The sequence below is a fragment of the Salmo salar genome, chromosome ssa03 (assembly GCF_905237065.1).
Source record: "Salmo salar chromosome ssa03, Ssal_v3.1, whole genome shotgun sequence".
In the NCBI taxonomy this organism is placed as follows: Eukaryota; Metazoa; Chordata; class Actinopteri; order Salmoniformes; family Salmonidae; genus Salmo; species Salmo salar.
The window spans coordinates 32932785-32954228 of NC_059444.1; the positions used below are offsets into that span (position 1 = coordinate 32932785).

Here is a 21444-nt window from a genome sequence, read left to right on the forward strand (position 1 = left end):
TTGGCAGTGATTACAGCCTCGAGTCTTCTTGGGTATGACACTACAAGCTTATCAGACTTGTATTTGGGGAGTTTATCCCATTCTTCTCTGCAGATTCTCTCAAGCTCTGTCAGGTTAGATGGGGGGGGCGTTGCTGCACAGCTATTTTTAGGTCTCCAGAGATGTTCGATCGGGCTCTGGCTGGGCCACTCAAGGACATTCGGAGACTTGTCCCGAAGCCACTCCTGCGTTTTCTAGGCTGTGTGCTTAGGGTCGTTGTCCTGTTGGAAGGTGAACCTTCGCCCCAGTCTGAAGTCCTGAGCGCTCTGGAGCAGGTTTTCATCAAGGATCTCTCAGTACTTTGCTCCATTCATCTTTTGATGGAGGCCAGTGTATTCTTGGTGACCTTCAATGCTGCAGAACTTTTTTGGTGCCCTTCCCTAGATCTTTGCCTCGACTCAATCCTGTCTCGGTGCTCAATGGACAATTCCTTCGACCTCATGTCTTGGTTTTTGCTCTGACATGCTCTGTCAACTGTGGGACCTTATATAGGCAAGTGTGTGCCTTTCCAAATCATGTCCAATCAATTGAATTTACCACAGGTGGACTCCAATCAAGTTGTAGAAACACCTCAAGGATGATCAATGGAAACAGGATGCACCTGAACTCAATTTTGAGTCTCATAGCAAAGGTTCTGAATACTTATGTAAATACATCTGTTTTATATGTTTAATAAATGTGCAAAAAAAGTCTAAAAACCTGTTTTCGCTTTGTCATTATGGGGTATTGTTTGTAGATTGATGAGGGAAAAAAACTATTTAATCCATTTTAGAATAAGGCTGTAACGTTAGAAAATTTTGAAAAAGTCAAAGTGTTTGAATACTTACCGAATGCACTGTATCATTGGTTCAATCCCAACTCTGGGCACTCATTGTGGATGTTTTTAGGTTTGTCTCCTGATGTCCTGGGGACCTGCAAATATGAAAAATGTCAACTTAAATCTGGAGTGATGTCTCTGTTCTTAAAAAATGTTCAGCCATTGTGAATCATGGCCCACAGCATTTCTGTTTCCCTAAATGTTGTCTTTCTACTATTCTTGAGTTTGAATCTGACCTCTGAAGACTCTCTGTCAGAGTTGTGTGAAAGATGTATCTGATTTATTGAATTCCCTCAGCAGACCTTTTTTTGAGCCAAGCTCCTCACTACTGATTAGGTTTACCATTATGACAAACAGAATGTGTCACTCCCAAGCAAAACAGCACTGACAGTGTGATAATGCAAACCCACCTGCTGGGAGAGGAGTGGAGGGAGGGGGAGGGGGTTTTGAATGAGTTAGTCAGAGACAGTCGAGAAGGAGATGGGATATGGAGGCTCCCGTTAATACTTGAATATGACTCCTTATTTGAGCGTCTGCTGCCACACAGATCCCCAGCTACATTTTTCTGCTCCCCAGGACTGCTTGAGACTCAAACTATGCTGCTGCAACTCACCTCTCAGGGGAAATAGCTTCTCAGAATCAAGTTATCAAAACCCATTGACATGCTGGAGTCTGAGAGAACCTCCCAAATGATGTGTTAGGGGTGTTTAAAGGGCCAATCTGAAGTTGCTACATCCATTTTTTGCACTTATAAGATGAATGATATGTACCCATTGATTCCTGAAGAATATAATTTATAAATGGCTCAGGAGCATAGTTCCACTGTTGTACCCTGTCAGAACCCAAAATATAAACTTGTATAAAATATTAAAATATATATAAAAAAAAATAGAAACTTACTCCAATGTTTGTAAACAAGGTAAATGTAAACAAAAACTATACTTGTTTTTATCATGGATAGTCAGTTCTTGCATCCATAGCCCTGTCTATGAATTTGAGAGTGGTTACATTTCTCCAGCCCCATCCCTCACCATTTTATCAAAACAGGGGCGGTGAATATGCTTTCTTATTTTTTTCAACTGCTGATTGCCACTTTAATGTTATGGTGATGACAGAATTGCACAATAGAGATAAAGGCTGGGTTTAAAGAACGCCTTTCTGTATCAGTACACAGGTCAAAGTTGAGTTCCTGAGGCTATTTGCATTGAACAGGTAATCAAATGGCTACCCGGACTATTATGCATAGTCACTTTAACTATACATTCATGTACATACTACCTCAATTAGCCCGATGAAGTGGTGCCCCCGCACATTGGCTACCCGGACTATCTGCATTGTGTCCCACCACCCGCCAACCCCTCTTTTACGCTACTGCTACTCTCTGTTTATCATATATGCATAGTCACTTTAACCATATCTACATGTACATACTACCTCAATCAGCCCGACTAACCGGTGTCTGTATGTAGCCTCGCTACTGTATATAGCCTCGCTACTGCATATAGCCTCGCCACTGCATATAGCCTCGCTACTGCATATAGCCTCGCTACAGCATATAGCCTCGCTACAGCATATAGCCTCGCTACAGCATATAGCCTCGCTACAGCATATAGCCTCGCTACAGCATATAGCCTCGCTACTGCATATAGCCTAGCTACTGTATATAGCCTAGCTACTGTTATTTTTCACTGTCTTTTTACTATTGTTTTTTATTTCTTGTCTATTGTTCACCTAATACCTATTTTTTACTTACATTTGCTCTGTTGGTTAGGGCCTGTAAGTAAGCATTACACTGTAAGGTCTACACTTGTTGTATTCGGCGCACGTGACAAATAAACTTTGATTTGATTGAGAGTTGGACAACCCTCCTTTGTGCAGAACCATGTTTATGGTATGTTGTTAACGTGGGGTTGGGGTTACAGAAAATGTTAGCTTATATGTCAATTTAACTTTCATTACTACATATTCTACTAAATCGAGTCAGCTAAGACTGAACCCAAGGAACAAAAGATCTCTCAAAAATCCAATTTGTTTACCTCGGGTTAAATGAGAATTCATATCAACACCGGTGTCCAATTTAGCTCAGAGGAAATGGTTGATACCAAGCCTTCAGCAACAGAAAGCTTAGATGAGACCCTTAAGTCAGCTTTGCTATAGCCCTCCACAATGGGATAGATAGGTCGGCAAGCATCCACCTCATCCAGCGCTCTGTCTGCATCACTAGTGATTCTGTTTGTCACTTACCTATCCCCTTAGAGTGAAATTACATTCTGCTGTTCAGAGATTTGCAGAGCTCTACAGATAAGAGCTGTAGCAGAATTGAGTCGACAGCTTTGTGAATTGGGCTGCAGAGCCATAACAGTTACAAGATAGGGATATGATTCAGGAACAATTATGACAATGGAGCTGCTGCTCAGGGTAATTATACCCTAGGCCTAGTCAGAGGCAATGGCAGTGGGTAACAACCCACTATGTGGTTACCAATGAAGGATGTAAAAATACTTATTCCAAGCTAAATTCACACTCTGTAATTTCTAGCTGGTGGGAAAAAATATCTTGGCCTCAGAGCGGCGTGGAGGTTTAGACCTCATGGTTGTCCTCCCCTCTCATTCCCCACTGACAACACACAACACACACAAAACTCCCGCGCACGCACACACTCAAACAGAGTGGTATTTTCCTCACATTTTCCTTCCCTCTGTTTTCAGAACTCAATTAGGGGGGGTACTAATCGTGCCTCACTGCCCTGGGATTGAATAGTAATTTTTATTAGAGTGGACATGAGCGGTGAGGTAAAAAAAAAAACACGACAAACAAGCGGTTGCAGTTTTCCATCTCACACAAACAAGGGCTCCGGTGTCCTCTGGAGGGTGCATCACTGACGTTGGGGCTCGTTCTGTTCTGTTTCCGCAGGCATTCTGGGTAGCGAGGGGGTCCTTTTTTTTTTATTTTTATTTTTGCCACCCTGTATGTTACAATCTGGATAGCCACAGCATATCGGCCTAGTATGTAACATGTGTAGCACAAACAATGCGTCACATGGTTTTATAAAAGATAGACAGGTAAAGCTTTGAGTGAATAACTGCTACTTGTCTTCTATTTCTCCTCTGTTCTTCTGCCCTCTGTGTTTCATGCCTTTTAAAGTTATTTTAGAAATGAGTGGTGGTGTTATGGTCAGTAATAACGTAAGGTTCCATTCTGGTGTGGCACCCCGGTCTCCTAACTCTCTAAGTGGTCAACAACACTATAGAGACCCATTTGTATGATGACCCTTAATTCCACTGGATAGCCTGTCTATTTCCGGTGTCTTCTTTTGTGTGTTTGGCCCCCTCTCTTTCAGAGATTCAAGAAAAGTGGAATCTACCGTTGCGGTTTACAACAAAGCTCTTCAAGTCAGAGTGCTCTTGTAACAGGTTTCTGAAGAGTTGTGTAAAAAAGCTACAATCAGTGTTTTTTTTATTCGTCCTCTTGTCTATATCGTTTTAAAAAAATTAAGTAATCTTGACAAAATGAGTGGCAACCTCATTTAAACTGCTCTCTACCACTTGTGAAAAACACTCCCTCACTCAGAACTGCAGAGCCTTATGTTTTCCGATTTCTTTTGGAACAACACGCACCTTCTGTAACATGATACCCTCGCTGGTCCATGTGATCCTAGACCCCCCCAATAGCAACATACACAAGGGGGCAATAGCAGAGAGAGATTTTCTTGTTGTTGTATTCCCATGTGCAAAGAAGAATCATGTTTAAAACATCACCACTGTTAGCTAATTTCAATGAAATGGCTAAATGTATTCACACCCATATCAGCTAAAAATAGAATGCCATCATTTATGCTCAGGAAGAAAAAGTACATGGTTTATGGCTGTTTTTAGGTAGTCAATCAGTAAAATACTTTTTTGGGGGGGGTTCTAATAAGGCTACAATGTTGTTTGGTTTATTGTTTTAAAAAACGACCACCCCTCAACACTGTCAAACGCTCCCTAAAACACTTCTGCGAGCAGGCCTTTCAAATCGACCTGGCCCGGGGTATCCTGGAATGACATTGACCTCATTCCGTCAGTAGAGGATGCCTGGCTATTCTTTAAAAGTGCCTTCCTCACCATCTTAAATAAGCATGCGCCACTCAAAAAATGTACAACTAGGAATAGATATAGTCCTTGGTTCACTCCAGACCTGTCTGCCCTTGACCAGCACAAAAACCTCCTGTGGTGTTCTGCATTAGCATCGAATAGCCCCCGTGATATGCAACTTTTCAGAAAAGTTAGGAACAAATAGGCAGTTTGAAAAGCTAAGGCTAGCTTTTTCAAACAGAAATTTGCATCCTGTAGTACTAACTCCAAAATGTTCTGGGACATGGAGAATAAGAGCACTTCCTCCCAGCTGCCCACTGCTCTGAGGCTAGGAAACACTGTTACCACCGATAAATCCACTATAATTGAGAATTTCAATAAGCATTTCTCTACGGCTGGCCATGCTTTCCACCTGGCTACCCCTACCCCGGTCAACTGCCTGGCACCCTCCACAGCAACCCGCCAAAGCCCCCACCATTTCTCCTTCACCCAAATCCAGATAGCTGATGTTCTGAAAGAGCTGCAAAATCTGGACCCATACAAATCAGCCGGGCTAGACAATCTGGACCCTCTCTTTCTAAAATGATCTGCCGAAATTGTTGCAACCCCTATTACTAGCCTGTTCAACCTGTCTTTCGTATCGTCTGAGATTCCCAAAGATTGGAACGCTGCCGCGGTCATCCCCCTCTTCAAAGGGGGTGACACTCTAGACCCAAACTGCTACAGACCTATATCTATCCTACCCTGTCTTTCTAAGGTCTTCGAAAGCCAAGTTAACAAACAGATTACCGACCATTTCGACTCTGTCAATCACCACATTCTTATTGGCAGACTCGACAGCCTTGGTTTCTCAAATGATTGCCTCGCCTGGTTTACCAACTACTTCTCTGATAGAGTTCAGTGTGTCAAATCAGAGGGCCTGTTGTCCGGACCTCTGGTAGTCTCTATGGGTGTGCCACAAGGTTCAATTCTCTGACCGACTCTCTTCTCTGTATACATCAGTGATGTTGCTCTTGCTGCTGGTGATTCTCTGATCCACCTCTACGCAGACAACACCATTCTGTATACTTCAACACCATTCTGCCCCTCTTTGGACACTGTGTTAACTAACCTCCAGACGAGCTTCAATGCCATACAACTCTCCTTCCTTGGCCTCCAACTGCTCTTAAACGCAAGTCTTGCACCTTTGCACCCCAGTATCTCTACTTGCACATTCATTTTCTGCACATCTACCATTCCAGTTTTTAATTGCTATATTGTAATTACTTCGCCACCATGGCCTATGTATTGCCTTAACAAGAAGATAGTCAAACTGGTAGGGAGAGAGAGGGCTTAGCAACACAAGGACTGCTATTCAGAACCACTCTGTGCAACAGAGATTGAATCCACCTCGGGTGATGCACTCCTCAATCTTGAACTGAAGTGAAATAACCATAACAACGAGGCCTGTTATTGTATACAGGAGTATTGTCAGTGTATTAAGTCAACCTTATTGCTTCTAAAACTACATTTGTCAAGGAAGAATCTAGTGAACAAAAAAACGATTTACTTTCTTAATTGGAAAAAAAGGGTTCAAGTGAAGTCTAATGGTGTTTTGGAATGGCTTCGATTAGCCTTGGAAGAACACAAAATCAATGTTCTTCAACAATTGATCCTACATCCTGCAAATGTTTTAATTGTCATGTAAGAGGCCCTTATTCTCGATTTACACGACTGCTTATGGATTGGACAACCGCTTTCAAATAATGAAACATTTTGTTTATGGCAAAGTGCACTTCTTAGATGCCAATAAATAGGTACTTGAATACAGGAAATTATTCTCAAGGGTACATCCATTTGAATTAAATCACTTTGACAGAAAACCTTTTGATTTAAACAAAACTTTCCTTACATGTTTGCCCATGGTAGAAGTGGTCAGAAAGTGACTTTTTGGACCTGAATGCCAAAACATTCAGGAGATAAAAGGTGCTCAAAGTTGACCCATTTTGCATATCCACCATACCATGAGATTCATGTCTTCATCACTGGAAAATATAAATGGTTGACTTTTTGATATCATTTAAAAGCTTACAAACAGAATCAGCCTATAGATTCAAGGAACCAAGCGAGCTTCATTGCCTACTACACAACACTGCCTCCACGGCTTCGCAAGGAATGATACAGCAAGTTACAATTTTCATTTTCATTTGGCACGGGAGTACGTTGAATGTCGGAGTGCACTGCAAGGAGCCGCCCATTTTCTGAGGAAAAAACGACATTGCGACGCCGCGCTACGCTCCGTATGGTCCGTCTCTGTAGGGTATAAATCGGCCTTGAAGAGCATGTTCTAACATGTTCAAGAAGATAGTCAAACTGGTAGGGAGAGGGCTTAGCAACACAAGGACTGCTATTCAGAACCACTCTGTGCAACACAGATTGAATCCACCTCGGGTGATGCACTCCTCAATCTTGAACTGAAGTGAAATAACCATAACAACGAGGCCTGTTATTGTATACAGGAGTATTGTCAGTGTATTAAGTCAACCTTATTGCTTCTAAAACTACATTTGTCAAGGAAGAATCTAGTGAACAAAAAAACGATTTACTTTCTTAATTGGAAAAAGGGGCTCAAGTGAAGTCTAATGGTGTTTTGGAATGGCTTCGATTAGCCTTGGAGGAACACAAAATCAATGTTCTTCAACAATTGATCCTACATCCTGCAAATGTTTTAATTATCATGTAAGAGGCCCTTATTCTCGATTTACACGACTACTTATGGATTGGACAACCGCTTTCAAATAATGAAACATTTTGTTTATGGCAAAGTGCACTTCTTAGATGCCTATTTTCAAGGGTAAATAGGAAATTATTTTCAAGGGTTGATCCATTTGAATTAAATCACTTTTTGACTGAAAATTCACATAATAATTATGTTGTAGCTTAGACCGTATTTCACATCATCTGAGGTTTTTGTGTTGTGCCCTCCATCGGTTGTGACACAATATGCTCTCGAATACAGGGTGGGTGTCATTTCAATCATAGAAAAGTCTGTTCTATTAATTATATATCGCTTCAGACCACTGAAATTGAGTTAGTACACCTTGAAATTTAATTGAAATTTAACTTCTAATTACTACCACAAAGATGACTGCCGGTCCACCCACCGTTGAATGTCAACATAAATGGTCATGTCTATTCTATTATCTATATTTCTATGATTTCAATAGGTTTCCTATGGAGGATTGACAGTATAATTTAAAACAACAGATATTCCCATTCAAGTCTACATTCTCTGATGTGTGGACCTCCAACCATCTTTGTGGTACCATTTGAAAGTTGAAATGTCTATTTTATTCCCATTTTAGTACATTTGTCAGCAAAAACATGACAACCACCCTGTATTCAAGAGCACTCCTATTTGCCATATCTTCAATTTAAGCCTACTAGAAAGTGTGTGCTCTCAAGCCTGGAGGGAAGCAAAAGTAATTCCGATACTTAAGAATATTAACGCCCCATTTACTGACTCAAATAGCTGACCAAACAGCCTGTTACAAACCCTTAGTAAACTTTTGGAAAAAATAGTTTTTGGCCAGATACAATGTTATTTTACAGTAAACAAATTGACAACAGACTTTCAGCACGCTTATAGGGAAGGACATTCAACAAGCACAGCACTTACACAAATGACTAATGATTGACTGAGATTGATGATAAATAAGATTGATGATTCTGACATTATCAATCATAATCTGCTGCTGGAAATGCATAAATGTTATGGCTTTACACCCCTGCTATATTGTAGATAAAGAGTTACCTGGCTAACAGAACACAGAGGGTGTTCTTTAATGGAAGCCTATCCAACAATTCTCCAGTCCAGCTGTTTAGGCCCCTTACTTTTTTCAATCTTTACTAACGACATACCACTGGCTTTGAGTAAAGCTATGTATACGGACGACTCAACACTATACACGTCAGCTACTACAGCGACTGAAATGACTGCAACACTTAACAAAGAGCTGAATGGGTGGAAAGGAATAAGTTAGTCCTAAATATTTAAAAAACTAAAAGCACTGTATTTGATACAAATTATTCACTTAACTCTAAACTTCAACTTAATCTTGTAAAGAATACTGCTCAAAAAAATAAAGGGAACACTTAAACAACACAATGTAACTCCAAGTCAATCACACTTCTGTGAAATCAAACTGTCCACTTAGGAAGCAACACTAATTGACAATAAATTTCACATGCTATTGTGCAAATGGAATAGACAACAGGTGGAAATTATAGGCAATTAGCAAGACACCCCCAATTAAGGAGTGGTTCTGCAGGTGGGGACCACAGACCACTTCTCAGTTCCTGTGCTTTCTGGCTGATGTTTTGGTCAGTTTTGAATGCTGGTTTGCTTTCACTCTAGTGGTAGCATGAGACGGAGTCTACAACCCACACAAGTGGCTCAGGTAGTGCAGCTCATCCAGGATGGCACATCAATGCGAGCTGTGGCAAGAAGGTTTGCTGTGTCTGTCAGCGTAGTGTCCAGAGCATGGAGGCGCTACCAGGAGACAGGCCCGGTAGCGCCTGGAGGCGCCATCAGGAGACGTGGAGGAGGCCGTAGGAGGGCAACAACCCAGCAGCAGGACCGCTACCTCTGCCTTTGTGCAAGGAGGAGCAGGAGAAGCACTGCCAGAGCCCTGCAAAATGACCTCCAGCAGGCCACAAATGGGCATGTGTCTGCTCAAACGGTCAGAAACTCCATGAGGGTGATATGAGGGCCCGACGTCCACAGGTGGGGGTTGTGCTTACAGCCCAACACCGTGCAGGACATTTGGCATTTGCCAGAGAACACCAAGATTGGCAAATTTGCCACTGGCGCCCTGTGCTCTTCACAGATGAAAGCAGGTTCACACTGAGCACGTGACAGACGTGACAGAGTCTGGAGACGCCGTGGAGAACGTTCTGCTGCCTGCAACATCCTCCAGCATGACCGGTTTGGCGGTGGGTCAGTCATGGTGTGGGGTGGCATTTCTTTGGGGGGCCACACAGCCCTCCATGTGCTCGCCAGAGGTAGCCTGACTGCCATTAGGTACCGAGATGAGATCCTCAGACCCCTTGTGAGACCATATGCTGGTGCGGTTGGCCCTGGGTTCCTCCTAATGCAAGACAATGCTAGACCTCATGTGGCTGGAGTGTGTCAGCAGTTCCTGCAAGAGGAAGGCATTGATGCTATGGACTGACTCGCCCGTTCCCCAGACCTGAATCCAATTGAGCACATCTGGGACATCATGTCTCGCTCCATCCACCAACGCCACGTTGCACCACAGACTGTCCAGGAGTTGGCGGATGCTTTAGTCCAGGTCTGGGAGGAGATCCCTCAGGAGACCATCCGCCACCTCATCAGAAGCATGCCCAGGCGTTGTAGGGAGGTCATACAGGCACGTGGAGGCCACACACACACTACTGAGCATCATTTTGACTTGTTTTATAGGACATTACATCAAAGTTGGATCCGCCTGTTGTGTGGTTTTCCACTTTAATTTTGAGTGTGACTCCAAATCCAGACCTCCATGGGTTGATAAATTGGATTTCCATTGATTATTTTTGTGTGATTTTGTTGTTAGCACATTCAACTATGTAAAGAAAAAAGTATTTAATAAGATTATTTCTTTCATTCAGATCTAGGATGTGTTGTTTAAGTGTTCCCTTTATTTTTTTGAGCACACACATATCTCTATATATGTATATTGTTTTGTTTTAAAATAACTGCCTTAATGTTTCTGGACCCCAGGAAGAAGGCAGCAGCTAATGGGGATCCATAATAAATGCAAATGTTGCGTCTCAACCGATGCTGGGCACAACACAAAAACCTTAGGATGAGTCTAAGCTACAACATTTGCGAATATATATATTTTTTTAAGTTGACACATTTTTAAATAATTAACCTTTTTTTTTTTTTTTTAATCTCCAGATATTATGAAATAGTTTGAAAACCCTATTTGTAGGCTGTTTAAATGATTTCAATCTCAACTGTATATTTTCCAGTCATTGAAACATTGGTTTATCCTCAATACATTTTTCTGGATGATTGTTCTGGATGATCAATGTTCTTTGTTTGCTTTGAGCAAGACGAGAAAACATTGTTGCTGCACCAAACGTGCACTTAAATGATGCTGCCTTGTTTGGTGTTGTAGGTCTTCCTGGTGTAGACAATGGGTCCCACCTGGTTTTGCCCCTTGTTGCCTGGAGACAGTGTGTCTGCACCGGCACCACCTTTCTCTGTTGTTGATGGTATCTCCATGGGGGTCGCTAGCTTGGAATAGAGGGTCTGCGACCCGAAACAGGAAGGGGGTATTTTGTCAAACAGTTGTGACAGATCCTGAGTCTTTTACTATAATGTCCTGAGGGAGAAGAGTTCTCTGTGTATTTGGTTATGACCTGAAAAATGCTACTGACTTTCGCCCAGTTTGTAATTGTTCTCTTGAATGGGTTTCTAGACTTAGTTTTTAAATGGTGATTTTTCCAGTCAAATGTCCATATGTGTTGCCATTAATAGAGGAACATGTAGGAACAAGTCTGGTTTTCTCTCGCTATTAAATTGAATTCGCTGTGTGCGTTTTTGGTTGCTCGTTCCTGCGTGCGCCAGAGGTCTCTTTTTAAACCACGATTGCACCACTTCCCTTCAAGCCACAGACAGTACATGTTCGGTGCAATGTAAACAAACATCAAACATTGTCTGGACAAAGAGTCAAGGAGGGGGAGCAGAGCATGTTTTTTCCCCTCTGGTTCAACAGAACACAGAAATAAACGGTGATGACACGAAACAGTGATCGGGAATCAACACCCTCCTTTACCCTTCAGTAACCTTAACTAAATGCTGTTTGTTCTGCGTCTTTTTCTCTTCCAGACTCTTTCGTCAACAGCCAAGAATGGACATTGAGTCGATCAGTGCCAGAGCTCAAAGTGGTGAGTAGTGTTCATCATAACTTCAGCCCGTGTTAATCGGCTGACATTGGTATCGCAAGAGGAAGATAAATTCAGCATTAGCATTGGATTGATTTAAACGTCAATGCCTGTGCATGCTCTATGCATGTCAAACACATTTCCTCTCATTCTGCATGAGAGAGTAGAGTACAGAAATTGGCTGGAATATTCCCTGGCACCAAACGAGATTGTGGGTGATTTTTAATGATGCAGTTTTTTTTTTGCGTTGGCATGGTGACGCGGAGAGTGGAGTGGTTTGCAGCAGACTAAGAGATGAGTGACGGTTTTGGGCTAGACGAGTGACACTTCCTGGGTCTGATCCAGCCGCTGGCACAACAGTTCTTACCACTGCCAACACACACACACACACACACACACACACACACTGCTCACGTCCACACTTGAAGAAAGGGATGCTTCACTCACATAATAAATAGGGATATTATCACAAAGCCTCATTCCACCGTTCTGGTGTTAAATACTGTAGTAGTATTCATAGTAATTTGGTCTTCTATAAATTGGTTAGGGTCGTGCATCACATCAGAAAGATCCTATGGGAATCAGACACAAATCAGATGGGGGAACTTTTATGAAGAACATGCTTTCTAAACAGGGAGAATTTGATCGAGCTCATTGTCTTTTATATAGTAGAAGGTGTTCATTAGCGCCACACACTTCAGAGGTTAAGTGAACTGATGCTGAACTCAGCAGGAAAAAGACAAGGACTGCTGTCAGAGAAGGGACAGAACTTCAGTTGCTTCCACAGTTCCATATGGCAGTATTGGACAGAAGTAGTTCATTCATATGAGTTATGTTTCCCAAAAGCATGGACAGATGTTATCGTTTCAACATGTAGGCTATTGCGCTCATGGGGGACATGAGCTGATACTGTGTAGTAGGGGCTTCCCCAAAATTTGCATTAAAAACATCGTATTCAAACCTGGACTTTGATAATGAACCCACAGACTGATCCTTAAAAAAAAGTATTTACTGGAATTTACAAACAGTGCCCGCTCTGCTTTCATCTGCCTGAACTATGCTCATAAAGCAGCCTTATTAATGATGGGCTTACAACCCAGCAGGTTACAAAGCTTTACAGTTCTCACACAAACCCTGCTCCTTTTGTAGTTAGTTTTGGTTATGAGTAGCTCCTAGCTTGTTATTTGTATTTATTTATTTAACCTTTATTTAACTAGGTAAGTCAGTTAAGAACACATTCTTATTTTACAATGACGGCCTACCCCTGCCAAACCCTCCCCTAACCCAATTGTGTGCCGCCCTATGGGGCTCCCGATCACAGACGGTTGTGATACAGCCCGGGATCGAACCAGGGTCTGTAGTGATGCCTCTAACACTGAGATGCAGTGCCTTAGACCGCTGCGCCACTCGGCCTATTTTTCTGTTCTTGATAGACTACTACTTCATGTCCTCTCCAAAGCCAACTTCCTCCTTACGAAGAACATAAGTATTATGAGGGAGAGGATAGGTAGCTTAATCCCCCCCCCACCACACACACACACAGTCCGCTGTAATTAAACCAATCCTGACTTTACCACCCACTAATGATCTAAAGAAGAGGGGGATGAAGGAAGAGTGTGGGGGGGATGAGGGCATGTTGGAGGAGCCTTTGTTCTCCCCCAGACACCCTGGCATCATCAGCCACCCCAGCCTGGGAGCGGCCCAGCCCCAGCCCACCCTCCGTCAGGTTTCCCCTGGGGGCAAACAGCAGTCAGGGCTGGGGCCTTGGCCTAGACACCCACCAGGGGGAGTAGGGAAAACATTAGCTGAACATATACAGTACTGTTCCCTTGGTGTCTTACCTTTACCCTATAAACACCATCTGTTCATGTGAAAGTCCATAGGCTGAGGCCTTTGGCATTGGTTAGTAGTGTAACCGTCTCTACAACATATTGCCACCACCAACTGAACATTTTACTAGTCCTGTTACTAGACTTTTAATAGTAGTAGTATTTTGCTGTCTTGCTGTTTCACCAATCATCATCTGTACTGTATATAGGTCAAGCTGTAGAGGCTATGGCTATGATTGCAGGTGTAACCATCCATACAACATACATCTCCTGGAATGAACTAGGTGTGAGTGTGGTGTCATGTGTTTTTGTTGTTTCTGCAGGGTATTGTGGGTAATCTGTCGAGCGGGAAATCGGCCCTTGTCCACCGGTACCTGACAGGCACGTACGTGCAGGAGGAATCCCCTGAAGGTAAGAGACAGAGCCTGCTGCTGAAATCCCGAGGGAGGAGAGCACCATCACACGTTCAAAAAAAACTAAAAGGTTGTCAACTTTACTAGACGGTCTTGTCAGTCAACACATGAACACGTCACTTGAGACAGAGCTGTCTGTTTCTTCTTATAGCTGTGATGATATCTTGCTAATCTGGTCCATCTGCTGGCCCTGCTGCATCATACATGTAAATGTCATTTGAGATCTTTATAATAATTCATAAAGTTATTTAAGGTTTTACCAGATTATTGTCTGTCCAAAACCTGTTGAAATACCACCTGGAATGATCAATTGGCAAGCCAGTCTGCATTTTGGCTGATGTTATTCTAGCTGGGGATAGATACTGACAAAATACAAAGACAGGGTTGATGCTTGCAGTAAGAAATAGAAACTCAATTCATAATTAGCAGTTAGTTTGAGTGTTTTCCACATGGTGTATGGAGAGAAAAGAGAAATCTTTGCTTATCATTAACGGTATGCCAGGTGTGTTGGTGTGTTTTCTGTTGGTATTTTGTATCAGTCGACGCAGTGTCCGATTTATCTCAAACCCAAGGATGTGTGGAGAGAGATGACTCTGAGATAATTGGCTTTTTTTATCCGTTAGCATAAATGAATGACGGCTAGAGCAAAGCATTGTCTATGAAAGAGAGAGGGGTGCTGCGTTAGAATGATAATTCCCAAACACATCAAGGTAAAACTAAGACCTGGGCTTAAAGCACTAAATCCTACTATAACCCTTCATTTCAGAGAGAAAGGGGATTATAGTTGCTGCCATGAACATAAACAAGTTTCTGTTTAGGGAGCTGTGAGGCTCTGAACGAGAGGTCGTAGCTCAGTGAGAAGGTTGTATTTATTTCTACAATTGGAGCTCATTCCCGAACCTTCCGCTATGACTTCACAGAATCAAAACTGAAGAATTCTCCATTTTGATTATCAGGCGGAAATCAGAAGCGAAGGCTGTCCGAACCCGTGAAGATGTTGGCAAAGCCAGGGTCAAGTGACAATCTTGGAGGGGGTTTGGATGGTTTGTAGTGTCTGTTTTTATGTAACTACTGTATACTGAGGATGATGAGACATGAAGCGCATAATGAGTTCCTGGCATTAAGATGCTGCTTCACCGAGGGAAAGAAACAATCCTCAATGTCTAATTAGGCCTTGAGAAGTCAATGACAAAAATGCTGGAATGAAAAAACCTGAGTGCTGGTTTTGGTAATTCTGGAAACATTTTATACAGATCACTGCATTGTTGCTGTGATACAACATACCGCTCCATCTCCCATCTGTAACAGGTGGCAAAGGGTCTCCTTTTAGTCTCATTTCTAGCACGTTGCTTAGCCCAGATAGAAACTGTAGATTTAAAGGAGGCTACCTCGCTTCTAGGAAGAGTTGGTAGTGGTACTAATGTTGTCTGTTCTGTCCGTACCATTCATTAACCCAGCAGTTCTACTTTACGGTGTTTCATTCTACTATGTTGCTAGTTGCTGTGATATCTGAAAAAAGGCAGTATCGGGACGGGGAGGGAGGTGTTGCCATGGCGACAGCGAAAATGGCTCTGTTTGAATTGTGGCTCCGTGTCAAGGTCTCTGAGCATCCACATTCCATTCTAGAGTTGGATATGCCTATTGCCTACTGCCTGCTCACCAAGCCCACCATTTCAGCTACCATCTCAGAACCTGTGTGTGTGACTGTGTGTGTGTGACTGTGTGTGTGTGACTGTGTGTGTGTGACTCTGTGTGTGTGACTGTGTGTGTGTGTGTGTGACTGTGTGTGTGACTGTGTGTGTGTGTGTGTGTGTGTGTGTGTTGGACAACAGCTTGATAGAAAAGCTATAAACACTCTATTCATTAGCCACGTCCAGTCAAAATCATTATACTTTAAATTGCTTGCCTCCCTAATACAGATTGAGTGTCTCTCATTATTGCTGTACAATTACTGTAGTTTTGCTTAATTCGTTTGGCACTGAGATTCAACAGACGTTTCACAGTACAGATGGTTTCTCCTCCGACCTCAGGATATGTTTTTGTCTATGCTTGCCGGTGAACAGTCACAGACACAGCCAGGATGTTGATGTTATGTAATCTAAATGTAGGTCTTTATTTAAATGCACATCCATTTCATACCATGGCAACAGAAGATGCTATTTGGTATAACACTCTCATTGTACAGTTTTCAAGGGCTATTCGCATTTATATCCTCAAGAATAATTTCAAATGTCCTCTGAAGTCTGACCTTTTGGTCCAGATACAGTCATTTTCTCATAAGATATGACTATACTGGGTATTACTATGTGTATCACTTTTCTGACATTTCCTCTAAATGGGAATTTCCTGGCATATGGCGACTCATCAATCCGATCAGCGCTCCAAGCTCTGTTACTTCAGTGGAGGAAAGCTGGCTTGGCTTCCTTGAGTCTCTCTCTTTGGCTCTTACACAACTCAACTGATGTCTGGGAGAATCCCCCTTCCCCATTTGGGCTAAAGTGGAATTAATGGGTAGCAAGTGTGTCTCAAGTGGATCTGTATTGCATGTTGGCGCTAGCTAGAACACTGCCTACCTATCCCTTGAAGACTGCAGGCGGAGCCAGTCGCTGTGTCCTCGCTCGCTCTTTTGCAGAGGTGGGATCTGCACATCAAAGTGTCAGGGAGTTCAGATAACACGGCTGATTGTTAAATATCGGGTGTTGCCGCAGCGGTAGATATTTATTTTGTGTCTGTAGTTTTTTTGATATACGTTAATATGCCCACTCTTACTCCTTTCATGGCAGTCGTACATTATTCAATATTGTTTGAGATGGCTTGAAGCAGATTTTCTGCTTTTGAAAAAGCAAGGTTTTATTTTGCCTAGCTCCCCAACTTTCTCACTTTAATATTTGAAGTCTCTGCAGGATCTCGAACTATTCCAATGTTATGCAAAATCCAATTTAGTGCGAGGTATTCCCATCGGTCTGTATTTTATCTGCAGCCAGCCTTGCCAGAGGCAAGGAATACGAGCATGCGTTCAAAGAGATGAGGGGTAAAAAGTCAAGGCTGACTATAGTAGCTACCCTTCTACTGTAGAGCTTCTCTAGTCTCCACTATCTTGTGGCCATGAACTACACCAACTTTAGATTTCTCTCTTTTCTTCTCCTATTATCTTCCATCCCCACCTTCCCTCTCTCCATCGCAGACTCCAGGCTACGTCCATTCTAGTGTATGTGCCTTATCACTTCCTTACTGCCTGCTGTGCTGGCTAATAGACTAGCACGCTATCCTATATTTTATGGAGTTCTGCGTCAGTGATGGATGACGAATCTCGAGGCTAGGCTAGCTGGTGGTTGTGTAATGAATTTGGGGGGGGGGCTGGGTCTAAGGCTTGTGGCGGTGCTCTGTGATGGTGTAGTGGAGCAGGTTCTCTCAGCAGCTGTGTGCGTTTAAACTTGCTAAATGTCAGTTTCCCTTCATTGTAATTGACTTTAGAGACCAGTTTTCTTTCCCCAGCTTCTGATTTTTAATTTTTTATTGAGACAGCGGGGCCAAATCAAACCGCAGCATATTCACAATCACATGCAGGATGGACCATCATCAAACCCTTATCAGAATGGAAAGTCATAAATGGGAAGTTCTAAGTCTGACTCATGCTTAGGTCTACTGGTTTGTGTTGGTGAAGTATATTGGAATTAATATTGCATTTTGGTGATTTAGCTGTAGCGAAACCAAACCCGTTTTCAGTGACAATGAGTAGAGTAGCAAGTGCTTTACACCACTTTGGGCCTGAGTTTAGCCCTCTACCTTCATTTTGCCAACCCCTTCAATAGGCAGGGTGAAGTAGATCAGTTCACATTGGTTGTATTAATACTGACGAAGCATGATTCTAGGCAGTGCACCGCCAAATAAGTCACCCTGACATTTCTCTCCTCTTCCTCAGGTGGTCGATTCAAGAAGGAGATGGTGGTTGATGGACAGAGCTACCTGCTGCTGATCAGAGACGAGGGAGGCCCCCCGGAGCTGCAGGTACGTACGCTCAGCTTGCGTTCTGATCCTGCATGCCTCAGCGCAGCCAATTAATGCCACTTAACGTCAGCAAGATCTCCTCCACAACAACCAGACAGGAACTAATAAACACTTCTCTGTTGGGGGGGTTCGTTTCAATGCCGCACAGCGCTCCCATTCTCAGCAGTGCTTCATACTGCTTTTTACCAAGTCATCGTGCCCTGAGAACTTACCAACAATTAAACCTAGCTAAAAGCCATTTTATAGTGGAAAGACAAGACAGAACAGACACACACTCTTGTTAAGATAGAGGACCCAGCAGCCTAGTTGGTGTGGAGCATCAAGCGTTGAGCCAGAGTCATTCATTCAAGGAAGAAAATAGGTGGTATTTACAGTGCAGGTGATGGAGGGAAGACTAGATCCAGTGGGAGTGTTTATACACAAAATATACAGATAATGACAAGGAATTGGCAAAAATACTTGGTTGATAAACACTGAACTTAATTGGCCAATACTGCAATAACTCAACAGGAGTGCAAAGGCAAATGCACCGTAAACACAGAGAAAAAATGCCCATAAAACGCACACATTTGTGTATAAATTGTCAGGGCTCTGTAACAACATGTTAACTCACTAACACAACGGTCGCGTTCCCTTGCTCAAACGTTGCATGCATCGACCAATGGTTGCATCATTGACTGTGCCACCGGGAACCAGATTGCTACAACATATGATGTGGTTAGCTGATACTTAAAATATCTATCCAGGCATTTGTAAGATCTGGCATGCGTCAGCAACGCCTGGGCAGAGGAACACGCCCAATAGCTCCGATGGATGAGGAGAGCGGTAATCTGGCATAAACCAGTCACACCTTTTAAAAGAGTTAGTGCTACCTGGGATCCTTGGGACATCCCTAACCTTAACTCCTACCCCAACCATAACCCTTACCTAATGTGAAGCCTTACCTTAATCATTTAAAATTTCAACTTCAATTGGATAACTTCAGAGTTGGGACATCCCATGGATCCCGAATAGCACCGACCCTTTAAAAAGGTAGTGTCGTTTGAGAATGTAGCCTAACACACATTTTCAGAATAGTGGTCAATACTTTACACATTATTGAAAACAAAGACAAAATATGCTCAAACATGAGCATTTACAATCAACTTTGGAAACACCCCACCCCTTAAACGAGATTAACCTAATGAGAGGCGAGCCACCTGGGCATTTAAAGGTGGAAACTCACCTACTAGGAGGAGGAGCCCGTTCACAGCACTGGTGAGCAGAACCACTGAGGTATAAAGTCCTGGAGACTGCGTCCAAGATGTCCGACTGTTGTTTTCAAGGTAATCTACTCGCGTTCGTATACGCCAATTCATGGACTGTCTACCGTGGGGGGAAAAAGTATTTGATCCCCTGCTGATATTGTACGTTTGCCCACTGACAAAGAAAGGATCGGTCTATAATTTTAATGGTAGGTTTATTTGAACAGTGAGAGACAGAATAACAACAAAAATATCCAGAAAAACGCATGTCATAAATATTATAAATTGATTTGTATTTTAATGAGGGAAATAAGTATTTGACCCCCTCTCAATCAGAAAGATTTCTGGCTCCCAGGTGTCTTTTATACAGGTAACGAGCTGAGATTAGGAGCACACTCTTAAAGGGAGTGCTCCTAACCGCAGCTTGTTACCTATAAAAAAGACACCTGTCCACAGAAGCAATCAATCAATCAGATCCCCAACTCTCCACCATGGCCAAGACCAAAGAGCTCTCCAAGGATGTCAGGGACAAGATTGTAGACCTACACAAGGCTGGAATGGGCTACCTGACCATCGCCAAGCAGCTTGGTGAGAAGGTGACAACATTTGGTGTGATTATTCGCAAATGGAAGAAACACAAAAGAACTGTCAATATCCCTCGGCCTGGGGCTCCATGCAAGATCTCACCTCGTGGAGTTGCAATGATCATGAGAACGGAGAGGAATCATCCCAGAACTACACGGGAGGATCTTGTCAATGATCTCAAGGCAGCTGGGACCATAGTCACCAAGAAAACAATTGGTAACACACTACGCCGTGAAGGACTGAAATCCTGCAGCCCCCGCAAGGTCCCCCTGCTCAAGAATACATATACATGCCCGTCTGAAGTTTGCCAATGAACATCTGAATGACTCAGAGGACAACTGGTGAGTGTTGTGGTCAGATGAGACCAAAATGGAGCTCTTTGGCATCAACTCAACTCGCCGTGTTTGGAGGAGGAGGAATGCTGCCTATGACCCCAAGAACACGATCTTCACCGTCAAACATGGAGGTGGAAACATTATGCTTTGGGGATGTTTTTCTGCTAAGGGGACAGGACAACACCGCATCAAAGGGACGATGGATGGGGCCATGTACCGTCAAATCTTGGGTGAGAACCTCCTTCCCTCAGCCAGGGCATTGAAAATGGGTCGTGGATGGGAATTCCAGTATGACAATGACCCAAAACACACGGCCAAGGCAACAAAGGAGTGGCTCAAGAAAAAGCACATTAAGGTCCTGGAGTGGCCTAGCCAGTCTCCAGACCTTAATCCCACAGAAAATCTGTGGAGGGAGCTGAAGGTTCGAGTTGCCAAACGTCAGCCTCGAAACCTTAATGACTTGGAGAAGATCTGCAAAGAGGAGTGGGACAAAATCCCTCCTAAGATGTGTGCAAACCCGGTGGCCAATTACAAGAAACGTCTGACCTCTGTGATTGCCAACAAGGGTTTTGCCACCAAGTACTAAGTCATGTTTTGCAGAGGGGTCAAATACTTTTTTCCCTCCATTAAAATACAAATCATTTTATAACATTTTTGACATGCGTTTTTCTGGATTTTTTCTGTCTCTCACTGTTCAAATAAACCTACCATTAAAATGATAGACTGATCATTTCTTTGTAAGTGGGCAAACGTACAAAATCAGCAGGGGATCAAATACTTTTTCCCCCCACTGTATATCCTTCATGGACTGTCTATATCCAGGTTGCATCCGGTTTACACGGACCAACATCACAATGCGCCCCAGCACTCAGTGCGCACAGGGAGCAACGACGACGTCATCACGTCATCCAAAAACATGGCAGACATTGGATGAAAATAAAATGCTAATATCTTCGGCTGTGAGTTACAATTATTTGAATAATTCAATGAATATTTTGTGCACAAAGGTGATGACTAAAGTGTCTTATTAGGATTTCTCTCGTTGTGGCAGTCTATGGATTTTGTCTTTCTGGGCCAGGCATCAGTTAAACTGCATTACCGAAGTAAGACTGTAGGAGCAGTCTTGGGCGGCATCCTGCCGAGGGCGGCACGGGGCGCCCGCACG

The 21444-nt window shown here is 43.1% G+C and overlaps 1 protein-coding gene across 2 annotated transcripts in view; it reads left to right on the forward strand.

Annotated features, from left to right (window-relative positions):
- The window catches only part of LOC106599824 (arf-GAP with GTPase, ANK repeat and PH domain-containing protein 3), a 219631-nt gene that overhangs the window by 98125 nt on the left and 100062 nt on the right, over nucleotides 1-21444 (forward strand). For both annotated transcript variants that reach the window (XM_014191164.2, XM_014191163.2), the window contains exons 2-4: nucleotides 11810-11868; nucleotides 14018-14105; nucleotides 18030-18115. In XM_014191164.2, coding sequence (XP_014046639.1) covers nucleotides 11810-11868; nucleotides 14018-14105; nucleotides 18030-18115 — 233 coding nt within the window. The remainder of the gene's footprint in view (nucleotides 1-11809; nucleotides 11869-14017; nucleotides 14106-18029; nucleotides 18116-21444) is intronic.